Consider the following 18,740-nt stretch of genomic DNA (forward strand, 5'->3'; position numbering starts at 1 on the left):
GCTGAATGGCAAAACACAATTTACTTTATTGTTAGAGGGGATAATAAGCAACCTTTTCGAGGAACTGATGAAAATTCTGGATAGAAAGGAATTAAACACAGGTAAAGAACTACTGCATATGCTAATGAAAGAAATGGAAAAGATAATGGTCCTAAAGAAAGAAAACCTAGGCAATATTATGTTTAAGAACATGGGCGATGCATCACATCTCATTGAAAATCTGCGTGAAGCAATACAAGTGTTACAGAAGGAAGTGATAGAAGAAGCAAACAAATGGGATCCCAGCTCTAAAGTAAGACGTCTGCCCAATCCACCACACAAGGAAATGATGAGCTTTTTGAAGGGCTGTGGGAAGAAATGTCCATTTTGTGGGACACCATGTGAGCTGGAAGGGAATGACCACCAACATTATTCAAGAAACCATCGAGTACTGACCATTGAAAAAAAGGCAAAACATCATCACCTCTCAAGCAGAACAAGACTTCAAAAATTTAACTTTGTATTTTGGAGAAAAGCACATCAGAAGACAGTCAACTGCATATTTCACAAAGTCCCCATGAAAGGATATGAAGTGCACAGCCTACTAAATGATAATTGGGGTCAACTTTACAAAGACTACACTTCCATTTACTGGCAGTTTGTTTACAAAAAATATTATAAAGAGTTTGCACAATGGCACAAGCATGAGCCTGTCAGGATAAGAGTTAATATAACAAAGCATGATGTGAAAACCCACCTGGAAAAAGTCTATCAGGTACACCTTGATGGTCTGAAGATTCACGAATCAAAAACAACAATCTCAAGAGTGATAAGCAAATGGAAAGAAATGAAGGTAACTACCAAAAATGAAAAGTTGTAAAATAAGTTTTAGATGAGAGCTTCAATTTGAAAATGTGAGGGATATTAATCTGCCTAATGTGTCCTACTGCAGTCTCCTGACTCAAGATGATTAACAGCTTCTCATCATATTACACAAAAGAAATCACTGAATGAACACGCATTGGTGGCTTTTGTCCTCTCAGATATTTTTCCTGTTCTTGTAACTTCAATAAATCAATGTCTCAAGTCAATGTCTGTTTGATGCCATTCATTTCAAGACCTGGAAGACATGGATTATTTGAGGACTGTTATGTATAACCACGGTCATTGATGCCAATATAAGTAAGACAAGTAAACTCCTGGGACAATGCCCTGTTTTGACTAAGCTTATTGTTGGGAGGAATGCTCTAGAGGACCGTATATATTAACAAGGGGTCCTGGTGATTTCTGATTGCCCCATTAACTCCTATCTATATCCTCCGATTCTATGTAATTATTTTGGAAAGATACCACAAATGTTACTTGTTAGTCTTTACTCTTTATTAGTTTTATTTTATTTTAAATACTGTAATCATTTGCTATACATCTTAAATGGGTTTGAGGATCATTTGATATGTTGTTTTTCTTATCTCTTTTTAATCTTGAGAAATAACACAGGTTCAACCAAAATCATGACAAGTTATATCCATCCATCCATTAGTGTTTGTTTTAGCATTTTAATACTACAGTGTCAGAGGAATTAAGAGTAACTCGATTAGCACTATCTATGATGTAGGACTGAATCTCATCACATGCTGTATGATCAGTTTTCCTTAAATTGCATGTCTTTGGATTGAAACAGAGTTGTTGAAGAAACTCCATAAAAATATTAGAATCAGTATATTTCCAGTTTTGTCTGAATTTTACAGGATCAAACAACACTTCTTCAAGTCTGACACGAGACGTAGCCTTTTGTTTTTTAATTAGACTTAATGCACAGTAACTGTTGACAGTCACTCCTAAATTTACACCCTTCCAGTGGAAGCTAAAGTTATAAAGAATCATTCAAAACATTCCTAAAAGCTGAGGAGGCCATACTAAAGCTTGGGCAAAGGGGCTGTCTGAAATCAATGCACGCTGTTCTTATTCCTAATTGTTTTATAGACCATCAAGGCTAATGGTGAGATTCTCTCTGTCTTGACCAGGGTCCTCTACTCTCTTGAGCCAAGTGTAGCACACTTTGGATATCCATTGCAGTTCATTCCCGGAAATCATCCAACTCTCTTCTTTTTTGTCTTCCTCTTTTACTGTTTCTAACAGTTTGTCAACCTTCATCATTAGATATGTCCAAACATTAACAGTTCCTCACTTTGATCTTGGCCTCTACTGCTAGTCTCCTGTTCATCACCATCCTAACCTTACTGTTGACCATGTCCTTGCAAATTATTTCTGTTATTTTTTATAGCACTTCATTTCAAACACTTTCTTCAGAATTCAAGACTTGCATTCTTATATCATCTCAGACACCATGCATGTCTTATTCTCAGCTTGATCCTTACATTAATGTTTTTACTCTTCCAAATCATGGAGAGTTTGCAAAGGCACTACTTACTTTTCAGATTCTCTGTTATATTTAACTGCCTCACTTGTTTTCTCAAGTTGACCTGCTCCATGGGTATATGAGGTGCTCTGCAAATGCAAGTTTATCACCTTCTGTCAACACCCCTGCTGCTATGTTGTCACCCATCACCATCACCTTTGTCATTCCTGCGGATGTACGTCAATAGTCTGTGCCAGCCTTGTTAAAGGGGCACAAAGCCGATCTGACTAAACCTTATATGTTTGCACATTCATTCTGATTGATATATAAACATGTTCTCAGTTTTCTTCTTTCACTTAATAATAATGGTTAACATAGAATATAAAATATAGGATATAGAGCATACAGTGCCCTGCATAATGTTTCCCCTGATTTACTCCTCTGCTCCACAGTTTAAAATTACAAATCAAACAACTGAGACGTGATTAAAGAGTACATTGAAGACTTTAATTTAATGGAATTTGGAAATATTTCGTTTACAGCAATGAAATGACAACACTTTTTCTACATGCACCCCCCACCCTCGTCTCAGACAGGAGTCAGACTCCTGTTCCATGTCTCTAGTAAATTTAGATTTTTATTGTTTATTATGTGCACCATTCTTTATTTTTTATTTTCTCTATGTATATAAACTGCCTTTGTTACGTTCCATGTGTTTTGTTGGGCTGTCCCCTAAAAGGTGGGGCAACCTGCCATTCACCACCAGTAATGCCCTCCCCCCTTACAAATCTGGCGGGTCTCCCACAGTTCCTGGCGGTCCACTGTGAATGCACTCCAGAGTTGGTGAGTTATTTGTGTTTTGCTCTGCTTGTGCCTTTTGTATAATTTAGAACTTTGACCTTCTTCCTATTTTTTTTTCACCACTCTTTCTTTCATATTCAGACATTGTTTGACATGAATTGCCTTTGTTACAGGCTATTCCATTTTGTGTTTGAGCTCTACGAGATTGTGATGAGAATCTATTTTGTGAAGACTAAATTTTTTGATTGCATAAAATTCCATGCTCGGGCTTATTACTAGCCAGGGTTTGACAGTGGTATCCCCCTCTAATTGCACTTTTTGAAATGTTTGGGTCTACATGCTTTGGAACGCTTTAGTGCTTGGGACTCCTAGTTCACGACAGAATACTTGTGACTAATTTTACTCATTGCTTATTAAAATGCATATTTTTTTGAAACTCACTAGTTACCTTTTAGGGCGGCACGGTGGCGCAGTGGGTAGCGCTGCTGCCTCGCAGTTGGGAGATCTGGGGACCTGGGTTCAATTCCCAGGTCCTCCCTGCGTGGAGTTTGCATGTTCTCCCCGTGTCTGCGTGGGTTTCCTCCCACAGTCCAAAGACATGCAGGTTAGGTGGATTGGCGATTCTAAATTGGCCCTAGTGTGTGCTTGGTGTGTGGGTGTGTTTGTGTGTGTCCTGCGGTGGGTTGGCACCCTGCCCAGGATTGTTTCCTGCCTTGTGCCCTGTGTTGGCTGGGATTGGCTCCAGCAGACCCCCGTGACCCTGTGTTTGGATTCAGCGGGTTGGAAAATGGATGGATGGATGGATGGATTGATAGTTACCTTTTAAAGATATTATTTTATAAATTAAATCAGTCTGAGAGAATGGGATTGAAGCAGTGGCACAGCGGACACCCCCACAGCCTCCAGACCCAAAGGACCTCCTCATCAGACTTCTACAAATCCAGCCATAAAAACGTATTTAATTTTTAAAAAACAGAAAATATTTGAGCATTTTTACTTTAAACAAAACAGTGACAAGTTGCTGTATCGTGTTGTGTCAGGTGAGGTTACAGGAAACACTTGCGTTGACAGGTGGGTGTGATAATACTTAAAATCTTCAAAGGTTAGTAAGAAGACATCAAGATAAGACAAGGAAAATAAGTAAACACTGCTCAACGCAAGCAACTGGCACAACAAGCTATTGCCAAACTATTCATAAAATACACAAATCATCAGTGGAAGACAGAACTGGTGAAATGCTACGACAGAGTGTCCTAACTGCAGATTACCGTATGTCAGACGGGCCTGACTGAGGAGACTTCTTCCCCTTCTCCTTGCTCACCTCTTCCCATTGTTGATGACCATGAAGTTATTAATAAAAATGTGCAGAGCAACCTGACTGCCACAGACAAGGCAGAAATAATAATATGCAGTATCTGAATAGAAATAATTAAATAATGACATTGGGGTCATACGCAAGTTAACTCCACAGCAGTTTTCTCCTGAATTGAGATTTGAGGCATTCTGACAAAGTCTACACGTTAGTAATACAAAAGGAGAAAGTGGAGTAATATAGAACTCTACCAAAACAATTGGCGCATTCGGCAGGATTTTGGGGTAACCATATTTTGCACCCTGTTTGCAAACACTGTTTTGATGTATGTGTGTGTGTGCGTATGTATGTCAACTTTAGGGCACCCAGTGTACAAATGTGGAGGAAGTAAAATATTGTTTGGTTGCTGAATGGAATTTAACCAAAAAAAGTTTTGAGACTTCATGTGTATCACGACGACACCTGCATATTTGTTAGTGCTGATGGTAGTGAGTCCCTCATTGGAGTACAGTGGTGGTGATGGGCTGTGCAAGTATCACCCACATGTACCTGAATGTATGGAATCTTAATGAGTCCTGTGTGAAGTACTAATGAAAGACTGGCAGAGTAGGCACCATTGATAGTAAGGTTCTGTGAGGATAGGAACGGTGTGTGTGTGTGTGTTAGCTTACAGGGGCAAAAGTAGGAAAACCCATAACGAATTTGGCAAATTGTATTATGGTAGCATTGTGGACTCAGAAATGCCAAAATTCATATTAAAGCCAGCCATCTTCCAGTGGAGTGGCAGAGGCAAGCAGGCTAAAGGGATGAAATGGAAACCTGTAGTGAAGGTAGAGAAAGCAGAAGCTGAGCTGAGTGTGCTACAAAATGATTTAGGAAAAAGAAATCAGATAGAAGGCAGAGAAGCTGGTGAGTTTGAATGGCCATTGTTGACTGAAAATCATGAAGTGGATACTGGAATATGGATATGGAGTGAAGAAAGTGTGGTATTAAAACAAGAAACAGTGGAAATGAGAGAAATTCAAGTGCTCGTGTGTGAAAGGTCTGAAAATGCTAGCGCAAGAATGACTTTGAGAGTTGAGAAGACAGTGCACCAGTTTAGGAGTTGTTTTGAATGAAACAGGACAAGTGAAAGAACAAAGGATGGGGACGGTGTAGCAAGAAGTTTACAAGCTCAGGCAGCAACTCAGGAATGCACTGGGGTGTGAATGCCATAACAACTCTGCTAGGAAGGTCACTAATTAAAAAGCACACACACTTAGGTTCAGTAAATTGAAACCTGACTGACCAGTTTGTTAAAAAAGACAAGCCTATGAACCTCCCAGCAATAAAATGGAGAAAAGTGAGCTGGCTGTGAGTAAAGAATAAAGGTCAGTTTTAAGAGAGATGCTAGATTTGTCACTTGAATTTTGGAGAGGCTTTAGCCCACATTTTCAAGTAGCAGTTAGCATAAAATAAGAAGAAGGACACACAGGCATTGACAAAACAATTGAAGGATAGAGCAGGAAGACAGGAAAGGGAAAATAATAATTTCTAACTGTTTCCAATTTCTGATCTTTTGCGCTAATATTATATGGACTTTGGGTCGGTGCAGGTAATAAATAGTGAACACAATTGGCAGAGTAAAATCCATGCAGGAGACCTGGTTACAACTAAAACATTGGAGCGGAGTGGCACTAGCGGCCAAGCCCGGAAGCAAACTTTGAGTGTTCGCATGAGGTTGACAGCCAAGAAAATGAGATGGACAGAAACTGGTTTGTCACCTTCCATTTTGCAGACCTGCACACACAGCAGAACAAAGAAAGAGGAAAAGACCAAAGAACTGAAGAGACAGCAAGATAAAGACACTTACTGGGGTTTAAGTGAGTAACAAGTCCACAAGTCATGCAATTATAGGACCAGTCACAATAGCTAAGGTTAAAAAAAATATTCATAACTACAGCAGATTTATGCTCCAAGGTTGGACACAGTGCAAACCAGTTAGGAATTCCAAAAATAGGGGCATTCATTTTGGGCTCATAAAGTGTAGATTCTGGGTATTAATTCATTAATTGGGATAATTAATATAATTAATACTGTTATTAAAGAAAAGGTATACTGAGCAAATTGGTGAAACTTTTCAAAAGAGAAAATGCAGCTGGTATAGTTTCAAGTTATATGGGCTTCAATGTTTAGGTAAAGTCTAATTGGGAAAGCATGGAAGCCCTGCTGCAGTTATCAGCTGTGGTACAAACACAGGACCAGTGGGCCAATTCAGAACCGAGGTGTTTAGCACAGTGGGTGTGCATATAGTGAGCAAACAACTCTAAGGGTGGCCTACAGGAGGAATGATGAGGGTTGCATAGCTATGATGTCTCATGGTGGTGATGCCAGCCTATACTGGTAAAGGCTGATGGCAGTCAAAGGTTACACCATGGATAGAAAAGCACAAGAGGCAACTAAGTCAACCCCAAATGTGTGAAGAGGGGCCACAAATGTTGGCTTGTGAACAGTTTATGCAGAGGCACATGTGCTCTTACTTGGGGAGAAGTGGTTGGCACTGGAACCTGTGCTATGTTACCTTTCAGATTTTGAAGTTAATAGTACAGCTGCATATGCTTTTATGAGTAGTTTGGGGCAGGGGTCTAACTAACATTTAGACACAGGATTGATACAGTCTAGGGGAACACAAATAATTCACAGAACAGACTAAAATGGCAGTGGACTACTTTGGTGGAAGGTGTGGACTTGTCTCATTTTCAACCACCAGATCTGACCACATATGAAGACTACAGAAAGCTAAAGAAACAGATGAAGTAAGCTGGAGCAGATACAAGTCATCAGGAGTGCATCTAAGTTCTTCAGATTGTCTTTGAAATAAAGAAGATATGTAATGGACAAATAGTCACACACAACTTTTAACGCTGGAAAAGCAATCACTGCAACCCAAAACACAAGATCTTCAACAAACACCTCAAACAATTCTTCTTCTTCTTTCAGCTGATCCCGTTAGGGGTTGCCACAGCAGATCATCTTCTTCCATATCTTTCTGTCCTCCTTATCTTTCTCTGTTACCCCTCCACCCCCTAATTTGCATGTCCTCTCTCACCACATCCAAATCTCCACCTCTCCAGGGTCTCCTCAACCTGCTTCCTACTCTCATTAGGAGCACAATGTCATCAGCAAACATCATAGTCCACAGGGATTCCTGTCTAATCTCATCTGTCAACCTGTCCATGACCATTGCAAATAAGAAAGGGCTCAGAGCCGATGCCTGATGTAATCCCCCCTTCGTCACTCCTACTGCAGACTTCACCACTGTCACACTTCCCTCATACATATCCTGTACAACTCTTACGTATTTCTCTGCCACTCCCGACTTCCTCATACAATACCACAGCTCCTCTTGAGTCACCCTGTCACATGCTTTCTGCAGGTCCACAAAGACTCAATGTGACTCCTTCTAACATTCTCTATGCTTCTCCATCAACATCCTCAGAGGAAACATCACATCTGTGGTGCTCTTTCTTGGCATGAAACCATCCTGCTGCTCACTAATCATCACCTCACGTCTTAACCGAGCTTCCACTACTTTTTCCCATAACATCATGCTGTGGCTCATCAATTTTATCCCCCCATAGTTACTATAGCTCTGCACATCCCCCTTATTCTTAAATATCGGCACCAGTCAACTTCTTCTCGACTCTTCAGGCATCCTCTGACTTTCTAAGATTCCATTAAACAATCTGGTTAAAAACTCCATTGCCATCTCCCCTAAACACCTCCATGGTACCACAGGTATGTCATCTGGACCAACGGCCTTTTCCATTCTTCATCCTCCTCATCGCTGTCCTTACTTCCTCCTTGCTAATCCGTTGCACTTCCTGATTCACTATCTCCACATTATCCAACATTCTCTCTCTCTCATTCACTTCATTCATCAGCCTCTCAAAGTACTCTTTCCATCTTCTCAACACACTCTCCTTGCTTGTGAGTATGTTTCCTTCTTTATCCTGTATCACCCTAACCTGCTGCACATCTTTCCCAGCTCGGTCCCTCTGTCTAGCCCACTGGTCCTTTTCTCCCTCCTTAGTGTCCAACCTCTTGTACAACTCATCATACGACTTTTCTTTAGCCTTCACCACCTCTCTCTTCACCTTGTGCCTTATCTCCTCGTACTCTTGTCTACTTTCTGCATCTCTCTGACTATCCCATTTCTTCTTTGCTATCCTCTTCTTCTGTATACACTCCTGTACTTCCTCATTCCACCACCAGGTTTCTTTTTTCTCCTTAATCTGTCCAGATGTCACGCCAAGCAACCTTCTTGCTGTCACATTTACTACTTCTGCTGTAGTTCCCCAGCTGTCTGGTAACTCTTCACTACCACCCATTGCCTGTTTTATCTCCACCCTAAACTCAATCTTGCAGTCTTCCTTTTTCAACTTTTCAACATTTGATCCTTGGGTCTGCTCTCACTCTCTTCCTCGTCTTGATATCCAAAGTCATCCTACAGACCACCATCTTATACTGCTTAAATACACTTCCCCCTGCCACCACTTTGAAGTCTTCAATCTCCTTTAGATTGACTCATCTGTATAGGATGTAATCTACCTGTGTGCACCTTCCTCCACTCTTGTACGTAACCCTATGTTCCTCTCTCTTCTTAAAATACATATTCACCACAGCCATGTCCATCCTTTTGGCAAAATCCACTATCCTTTGACCTTATTCATTCCTCTCCTTGATACCATACCTACCCATCACCTCCTTGTCTCCTCTGTTCCCTTCACCGACATGCCCATTGAAATTCGCTCCAATCACCACTCTCTGTCCCTTGGGTACACTGTACATCACCTCATCCAACTCACTCCAAAAATCTTCTTTCTCCTCCATCTCACACCCAACTTGCAGGGCATATACACTAACAACATTCATCATCACACCTCCAATTTCCAGCTTCATAATCATTACTCTGACACTCTTTTCACGTCCAAAACACTCTTGGCATATTTTTTCTTCAGAATAACTCCTAATCCATTTCTCCTCCCATCCACGACATGAAAGAACAATTTTAATCCACCTCCGATCCACCTGGCCTTACTTCCCTTCCATTTAGTCTCTTCACACACAATAAATCAACCTTCCTTCTCTCCATCATATCTGCTAACTCTCTCCCCTTACCAGTCATACTGCCAACATTGAAAGTTCTTACTCTCAGTTCCACTCTCTTTACCTTCCTCCTCTCCTCCTGCCTCTGGACACGTCTCCCCCATCTTCTTCACCTTCTTTGGCCAACAGTAGCCCAATTTCCACCAGTACTGGTGGCATTCGTTCCCTGGGGATCGACTGATCCGGTATGGAAATTTGTATTGTTGTCCGCATATTGATCTGGCAAAATTTTACACTGGATGCCCTTCCTGACATAACCCTCCCCATTTTTCAGGGCTTGGGACTGGCATAAAGAAATGCATTGGATTGTTGTGCATCCCCTGTGCCTGGATTCAGACTCCTCAAACAATCAAGACTGTTTAATTATAAAGACCTTGTACAAAAGATTTATCAGGGGTGGAGTGTTGTGTTGTGAAACTTTGTATACAAGTTGATAAATATTTTGTATGTCTTGTAAGATAATCAGCCCGGACACAACCAAATGGACACCGACAGTTCTAAAACACACACGTTTGTTTAAACAAAGGTCCCAAAACCCAAGTCCCGCACATACACAGTGCTTTCAGCACCCAAACACCCTTCCACGGGCCCTTATCTGTCCGTGGGCTGCCTTTCCTCTATTGCTGGAGCTTCGTCCTCCTCCAGCTCCTGACTCTTGCTCTCCGACTGTAAGGAGGCAGCCCCTTTTATTGTCACCCGGATGTGCTCCAGGTGCTTGTCGATGACCTTCCGGCAGCACTTCCTGGTGTGGCGGAAGTGCCGCATGAGCACTCAGAAGCACTCCGGGCATCCCTGGAAGGTCCTTCCTCCACCTGCCCAGGTGTGACGGAAGTGCAGATCTCCTGGGCTCCACGATGCTCGGGGTGCCCCCTGGCAGCAGCCACGGGCCCCAGTGGGTTTTGAGCATCCTTGCTCTGTCCCCGCGGTCCCCTCATTATCCAGGGTGGTTGCCCCCTCGTGGCCCAGGGGACGTACAAACTGCCTCCCGGTCCTTCCAGGCGTCCCGGCTGGGTCTGCCCCCCTGCCACAGTCTTTATTTGTAACTTAGACAAAGCAATGTCATATTAGTGTTTCATTAGTGAGAAGCATTGATGTTTACCCCCCCCTCCCCCTTTAGGACTAAGTCAGGATAGTGAATTTTATGACAGGGTTGGGGGAAGGACATAATACCAGTTTGTTAAGTGATTCTCTGCAGAACTCTCTCAATCAGCCCCCACAGGAAAACCAATTTACCTGGCTGGCAAACATCAGCTCTACAAATGGTATTGGGGGCAGGAGTGAAACCATTGTGCCACATCAGAAATATATTGGTCTAAAGTTGCCTGTTCGGTTTTAAATCAGAAGCCATTAAGTAAATCAACGCCCTATTGACTGTAGGGTTTGGACAGAGAATCTATAAATTTGTTTGTTTTACAGGCATGCGGCCTGTTCTGAAGAAAGCTGACCAAAAATGATGCCTTAACTAGAGACATTTAAAGTAACTACAAGTCTGTGTGTCGCCTGAAACTACACATCAGCATTTATCAGGTTGTATAGTTGCCAATATTCACTTGTACTTTGCTTATTGCTATTATTTATTAATTTTATCAATAGTACATTATTTAAAGTGTAACCTTAACTCCTGCTTGTCTTTTACTACACCTAATTTCCTGAGGTTATAAATGTAGAAGGGAAAGTGGGGAGAAGTTATAAAGTACAATACCTTAGAAACAGCGATAAGTCTGTGAGATTTGAGGCATTCTGCCAAAGGCTACACAATAAAGAATACAAAAGGGGAAAGAAGAGGGATAGAGATCTCTACCAAGACAAAACACTAGTACAAAAGAAAACAAACTCTGCTGCCTCCCTGGGCCTTTTTAAAACAAATATGCATTCTCTTTATATTAGGTGACATTTAAAACTCTGACAGTTTCTGGTAGATATCCAAAGACAAGAGAAAGATAAAGATTTGAGATAGATAAATAAATAAATAAATAAATAAATAAATTAATTAATTAATTAATTAAAATAAATGAATAAATAAATAAAGATTTCCTGCAAAACAATGTCTCTAAGGACACAAGTCTTAAATTAGATATCCATGATGGTGATTTGTCTGGTTAATTTCAGACCAGACAGAAAGAGGCAGGTACAAGAGGATAGACATTGGAAGTGACGTCAGAGGTGGTGAAGTTGTCAATCATCCAGTCTGCAGCACAAGGAAGAAGAGAGGCATTAGAATGCACTGCCACCCTGTGGATCGGTAAGGAACTACCACCACCAGAGCTTTTAAGCTGTCCCAAGGTGGACGTGTGTGACACCATATCATGTACTTTTATATACTTTTTAGATAGAAATATATTTTTTGTAACAAATAATATGTGAATTAATAGTTAGACATAAGTTGTGTGTCTCTCATTAACTGAAACTGCTGTTAACATTCTGCTACTCAAATTGATTTAATACCAGGGTTTCACCTCTCAATGTATAGAAGCTCAGCTTCTGTCTCACATACTCACACTGCCACTAAGCAAACACAGGACAATGTGCAGCTTTTACCTGACCTACCACCTTTAACCATACTGTGGAGTGGTGGTTCTGAGACTAGGGATCTGCACTGGCAATCGGAAGGTTGCTGGTTTGAATCCCGTAAATGCCAATAGGGACTCTGCTCTGTTGGGCCCTTAAGCAAGGCTCTTAACCTGCAATTGCTGAGCACTTTGAGTAGTGAGAAAAGCACTGTATAAATGCAAAGAATTGTTATTATTAAAAGAATTATACTGAACATATTTGTAAAACCCACTTAAACTATTTATATTTAATTAAGTAGAAAGTCGAAGTTGGCCAGAAACCGCTATTAATTAACCCATTAGGTAGAACTGCACATTACTCTGCACAATATTTCTAAAGGGATAGGCTCACTTATTATACACAGTTCACATACAAGTCCATACACAAGGACATAACCTTTAAGACACTAATATGGTAACAGTAATCACATTTCCAATTTTGTTTTTCATCCAAAGATTTGAACATTTTGTGATAAAATATTTTTTATGTACAGTACAAATGTGTTGACACATTTTCCTCTCATTTTTAACATACTGTGAAAATGTTTTTTTCTAAGTTCTTTGGCCTGCAGGGGATGCTCAGTTCCCCAAAACCTAACACAGACAGACGCAGGCACAAATTCATAAGCACAACACAGGCATTTTTTTGGGCTGTGAGAAACTCTTCCCAATCGTTTCCCACCAACCAACACAGTTACAAAGCACAAGTACAGGGAGTTTCACTTGAAAGAGGCCCCAAATGTTCTGTCGTAACTCTCGTTAGGTTGAAGCAATCTGAACCAAAACAATATGCTCTGTACCTTAACGTATGTGTAATCGATTGCATTACATTCGATGCTGGAAATGGTTTCCATTTTCTGACAGACACATTTCGACGCGGCACTCCGTGTTTCCAAACGTATCGGCAAGCGTCTTGGGGGAATAGCAGCAATTTCAAGTTGGATGTTTTCCTTCTTCCACAGTGCGAGACTTGTTCCGATAGACTTTTCCTTTGAGGAGACCCAAAGGAAGAAGTCTGGTGTCAGATCCAGCGACCATGGTGGTCAAAGCTCCTTTGAAATTACCCTGTTAACGAAGAAGGACTCAATTTCTGCCATGCTCCTTGCCGATGTGTGACATGTTGCTCCATCTTGCTGGAAGTAGCCTTCCATTAACTCAGGATCATCCAGTTGATTCTGACATCACATAAACGAACTGGTGACCCAATTGGTTCGCATCATGAAGACACACTGCTCAATACTGTACACCACCATCCTGATGAGAAGTTGAGTGACCAAGGGGTACAGGCGGGATGCACCAAGAAGTTGCAAACGAAGGTTAAATGTCACAACAGCTGTCTGGCGCCCACCTCATCGCTCCAATGCAGGGGCATCCTGGCTTGTTCGAACCTGCATATGCTGAGAAGCACATTGCACATTGTTTCGTTCAGATTGCTTTGTCCTAGCGAGCATTATTACAGAATATTTGGGGCCTCTCCCTGTAAATGCAGCACACAGCACTCTCTTTCACTTCTTCTTTTTTTCTCTCTGTCTCTCACTCTCTCCTTCTGCCTCCACTCCTCCTCCAGCAAGCTTTGTCCCTCTTCTTTGCGACTCTGGCTCCTGGAGCAGTGGCAATGGGCTTATTTTATCAAGCACCCTGGAGAATATCTGGTAGCCCATTAGCACTGTCTGGAAGTACTTCCAGGTGAGGCAGAAGCCCGCATAAACATTGTTGTAAATATGTGCATTTCTGCAGATTTTGTAAAAACTGCTTTCTAAAAAGGACTGATTTCAGTGAATCATTTAGTGCGAGTTCCATTTGTATGTGCCTCACCACTTAAAAAATTAATCACAATGGTCAACATTGATATTATCACAAAACACCTTGAGGGTGTTTGAAAAATACTGTGTCATGCTGGGTGGCATGGTGGCACAGTGATAGGACCAGGGTTCACATACTGGGTCTTCCCTTCACAGAGTTTACATGTTCTCCCTGTGTTCATGTATGTTAACTCCTGGTGCTCCAGTTTTCTTCCACAGTCTAAAGACATGCAAGTTAGGTGTACTGGTGATGTGTTTGGTGTGTGTCTGTGTGTTTGGCTTGCGATGGACTGATTACCTGTCCAGGGTTTCTTCCTGCCTTGTGCTGTATATTAGCTGGGATGGACTCCAACCACAGTGACCCTGATCTGGGTTAAGTGGATTGGAAAAGATGTGACATGTGTCATGCTGACTTCAGGACTGTACTTAGAATGTTTCTATTACCTACAGTTACAGAGAAAGAAATTTTGTAGGATCTCAAAAAATTAGGAACCTTAATGACCAGTTGAACCAAGTGGAAAAAGGCTTCATGGCCTTCCTTAAAGAGTGTTTGTAGAAACTTCTTGGAGAATCATAAGGTAGACAACTGCCAACAAAGAGAGGATGATCTTCTGACATTTTACAAAGCCATAGTGTCTTTAAAAATTAATCTCAGATTCTTAGCTGGACTTCTTCCATGGCAATGTCGGAGCAGTCATCAATGAGCATGGCCATTTCATCAGGGTGTTTCTGAAATGGACAAACGACACCAAAACAAGTGAAGTCCCACTATGCTGGCTGACAACTGCTGGACCCCCAAGAGGTCAACAGCACCAAAAAATGGTGAACTTCAGGATGTCAGGTGAGACACTCCCAGCAATGTATACGATATAGTGTCAATATTCTGTTATTGTAAATTTTAATCATGTAATTCAGACACACTTAATGCACAAACCAGTGTATTTCATTGTGCCAGTACCAAGCCCGGATAAATGGGGAGGGTTACGTCAGGACTGGATAAATGGGGAGGGTTACGTCAGGAAGGGCGTCCAGTGTAAAATTTTGCCAAATCAATATGGTCGAGCCTCGTATTAACAATGACCACCACTGGTACTGTTAACCAACAAGGTGCTGGCGGAAAATGGGCTACTTTTGGCCGAAGAAGAAGAAGAATATGATCAATTAGCACGCCCGATACTTCTTTAAAAAAATTTGTTGGTATTGGGTCAAGGACGCAGGTGGAGGGTTTCATTTGAGAAATTATTTTATGTAAATCAGGTAAATCTATCCTAGTGAAAGACTTTAATTTGTTTATAACGGAGTACTGGGGTTTAGGAGGATCCTTAGTGTTGGGGAGATATACTATGTTATTTCTAATATCATTAATTTTTTGATTGAAAAATACAGCGATAGCCTCACAGGTTTAACTGGAAGTACTTAGGAGGCATTCCTTTGAGTTACCTGGTTTAACAGATGATCAATCGTCGAGAATAAGACTCTGGGATAACTAGTATTGTTATTTATAATCTTAGAGAAATAGCAGCGCCTCTCAAGACGGACTGTGTTATTGTATTCTGTTATTTTAACTTTTAATATTTCATAGTGGATAGTTAGTTTAGTCTTCCTCCATTTACGCTCAGCTCTACGGCATGTTCTCTTTAAATCAGACACTCTTTGGGTCTTCCATGGTATAACAATGCTAGAAGATTTTTTAACTGTCTTTTCAGGTGCAACTATGTCAACAGCAGCCCTCACTTTAGTATTAAATCTTTCCACCTTACTATTTACATTCTCCTCGCTATTATAGTTGGCACTATAAACGGACTGATTGCTTAGAATGTTTGTAAGTTTTAAAGCTGCAGATGAGTCAAAGAAGCGTTTTTTAACAATATGCTTATCATTATTTCTATATTAAAAAGTAGATGAAAATGGTCTGATAGACCAATGTCAATGACCTGCTTTATATCAACTTTTAGTCCTTTAGTAATTACTAAGTCTAACGTATGACCTGCTTTATGTGTAGGCTGATTAACGAGCTGTCTCAAATCAAAAGAGTCCAGGAGGTTCATAAATTCTTTTACTTTTTGGTCACATTGATTATCTATATGAAAATTAAAGACCCTCGATGGATGGTACAACTGGGATGTAACCCTGTTGCTGCGAGGAACGAGCACTTCTACCGTACCCCCACATCTTTAATCATTAACAGTATCCATTGTTTAAATGGTAAACAATTAATCAGTCAGATTAACAATTAATTAATCTGTAAAATGTAATATACATACTTTACTGCATTTCATCTGTGGAAGAATAATTTTAGGGTAACTTAGCATTCATCTTTGAGAAATAGCATAAAGGGTTAATAAATGTCGGAAACAAGATAAAGATCAAGTGAACAACAAAATGTACACTGAAATAAAAGAATTGGTTTAGAAAAAATACTGAGATGGTCAAGTAAATAAAGAATGTACCAGAAGAAAGGTAGATGACATATACACAATGTACTGAAGGATGACTAAGACATCAGCAGATGTACTATAAGCAATGAGAATGGCCAATTGTTATATGCACAGAAACTTCTAGGGTGGTGGTGTAACTCAAAGGTATAAGAAGAACCAAAATATAATATAATGGACTTTTATTTTAAATAAATCATTGGAGTGTAAACCAACGAACCAACCAGAGTACAATGTACAGTGCATCCAGAAAGTATTCACAGCGCATCACTTTTTCCACCTTTTGTTATGTTACAGCCTTATTGCAAAATGGATTAAATTCATTTTTTTCCCTCAGAATTCTACACACAACACCTCATAATGACAACGTGAAAAAAGTTTACTTGAGGTTTTTGCAAATTTATTAAAAATAAAAAAACTGAGAAATCCCATGTCCATAAGTATTCACAGCCTTTGCTCAATACTTTGTCGATGCACCTTTAGCAGCAATTCCAGCCTCAAGTCTTGTTGAATATGATGCCACAAGCTTGGCACACCTATCCTTGGCCAGTTTCGCCCATTCCTCTTTGCAGCACCTCTCAAGCTCCATCAGGTTGGATGGGAAGCGTTGGTGCACAGCCATTTTAAGATCTCTCCAGAGATGTTCAATCAGATTCAAGTCTGGGCTCTGGCTGGGCCACTCAAGGACATTCACAGAGTTGTCTTGAAGCCACTCCTATGATATCTTGGCTGTGTGCTTAGGGTCGCCCATTATCTTTGACTCTAGCATGTCATTTAAAGCGCATATTACAAAGTTGTCCAAAACATGTTTCTTCCATCTTAAAAATGTTAGGAAATTAAGGCGCTTTTTAAATAAACAGGATTCTGAGAAACTAATTCATGCATTTATCTCTAGTAGGATTGACTACTGCAATGCGGTGTTCACTGGATGTTCAAACTGTTCTCTATACAGCCTCCAGTTAATCCAAAATGCGGCTGTGAGAATTATTACAAGAACAAGAAAATACGAACACATAACTCCAGTTCTTAAATCCTTACACTGGCTCCCGGTTAAGTTTAGGGCAGATTTCAAAATCCTCCTTTTAACATATAAAGCATTAAATGGTCGAGGTCTAGCTTACTTGTCTGAACTTATCATGACTTACAAACCTGAGCGCACATTAAGATCTCAAGATGCCGGTCTGCTTATGATTCCAAGGATTAATAAAATAACAGTGGGAGGTCGAGCTTTTAGTTACAGGGCCCCTAAAGTGTGGAGTGGTCTGCCTGCTACTATAAGAGATGCCCCTTCAGTCTCAGCTTTTAAATCCCAGCTGAAGACTCACTACTTCAGTTTAGCACACCCTGACTAGAGCTGCTGATTAACTGTACAGACTGCATCTCTGTTGTTAGTCATTAGAACTTAAACATAAGTAACATGACAGTTATAATTGTATACTAACTCTCACTTATTCTGTTTTTCTTCTCGGTACTCAAATGTGGCACTTGGTACCACGGCCCACCTGCCAAGTTGCTTTGCCTGCCTAAGGAAAAGTCATCCCAGATGGAGGATCGCAGGAATCGTGGGAAAGAGGGGTCCTTTCATCGGATTGGCTGGCCCAGCACTGTTTCATCCGTGGAATGGCCAAATGGGGGAGGCAGCATGAAGGATGAGGTCTCCAGGACTCTACACAAATCCAAATCTTATTATGGGATATATCATCTACTGTTAAATTCTGCTATGTAATTCTAAAATTTATATTTTTTATTTTTTAGTATATTGAGGATTTGTTCTGTTCTGTGTATTGTATTGTATTGTATTGACCCCCTTCTTTTTGACACCCACTGCATGCCCAACCTACCTGGAAAATGGTCTCTCTTTGAACTGCCTTTCTCAAGGTTTATTCCATTTTTCCCTGCAAGGTTTTTTTTGGGAGTTTTTCCTTGTCTTCTTAGAGAGTCAAGGCTGGGGGGCTGTCAAGAGGCAGGCAGGGCCTGTTAAAGCCCATTGCGGCACTTCCTGTGTGATTTTGGGCTATACAAAAATAAACTGTATTGTATTGTATTGTATTGTATATGCACGACAGAGCCACGCCTGCCAACTCACAGAGCCCCGCCCACCAACTCTAAGACCATGGGATACGCACAACAAAGCCCTGCCTACCAACTCTAACCCTCCTCCCGAGTCCACCCTCGCTCTCGAGGAACGCAGCACCTCACCAAACACCGCCTCAGTCGCATTCATCTCTGCTACAGTCCACATGCACCTCTGAGCCACGTTGACTTTTCATTGTTGTTTTCGGTTCCGGCTGCTTTTCTATATATAATCCACCAAGTTGCCCGACCATGGGATACGCACGCACGCAAGACAGAGCC

The 18,740-nt window shown here is 40.9% G+C and overlaps 3 protein-coding genes across 7 annotated transcripts in view; 1 reads left to right on the top strand and 2 right to left on the bottom strand.

Moving 5' to 3' along the window:
• The window catches only part of LOC114661780 (interferon-induced very large GTPase 1-like), a 138,086-nt gene that overhangs the window by 97,449 nt on the left and 21,897 nt on the right, over positions 1-18,740 (top strand). The window contains exon 2 of one of the 5 annotated variants that reach the window (XM_051934699.1): positions 102-1,404. The exons of the other annotated variants lie outside the window; for them this stretch is intronic. Within the exon in view, the coding sequence (XP_051790659.1) occupies positions 102-859 (758 nt within the window). The 3' untranslated portion in view covers positions 860-1,404. Of the gene's footprint in view, positions 1-101; positions 1,405-18,740 lie in introns of those variants that run through there. 5 annotated transcript variants of the gene reach the window in all.
• The window catches only part of LOC127529812 (uncharacterized), a 119,184-nt gene that overhangs the window by 57,499 nt on the left and 42,945 nt on the right, over positions 1-18,740 (bottom strand). The gene's annotated exons all lie outside the window — the stretch shown is intronic.
• Positions 1-18,740, bottom strand: part of LOC114661781 (up-regulator of cell proliferation-like) — a 133,425-nt gene that overhangs the window by 54,604 nt on the left and 60,081 nt on the right. The window lies entirely within an intron of this gene.

The sequence above is a fragment of the Erpetoichthys calabaricus genome, chromosome 12 (assembly GCF_900747795.2).
Source record: "Erpetoichthys calabaricus chromosome 12, fErpCal1.3, whole genome shotgun sequence".
Taxonomy (NCBI): Eukaryota; Metazoa; Chordata; class Cladistia; order Polypteriformes; family Polypteridae; genus Erpetoichthys; species Erpetoichthys calabaricus.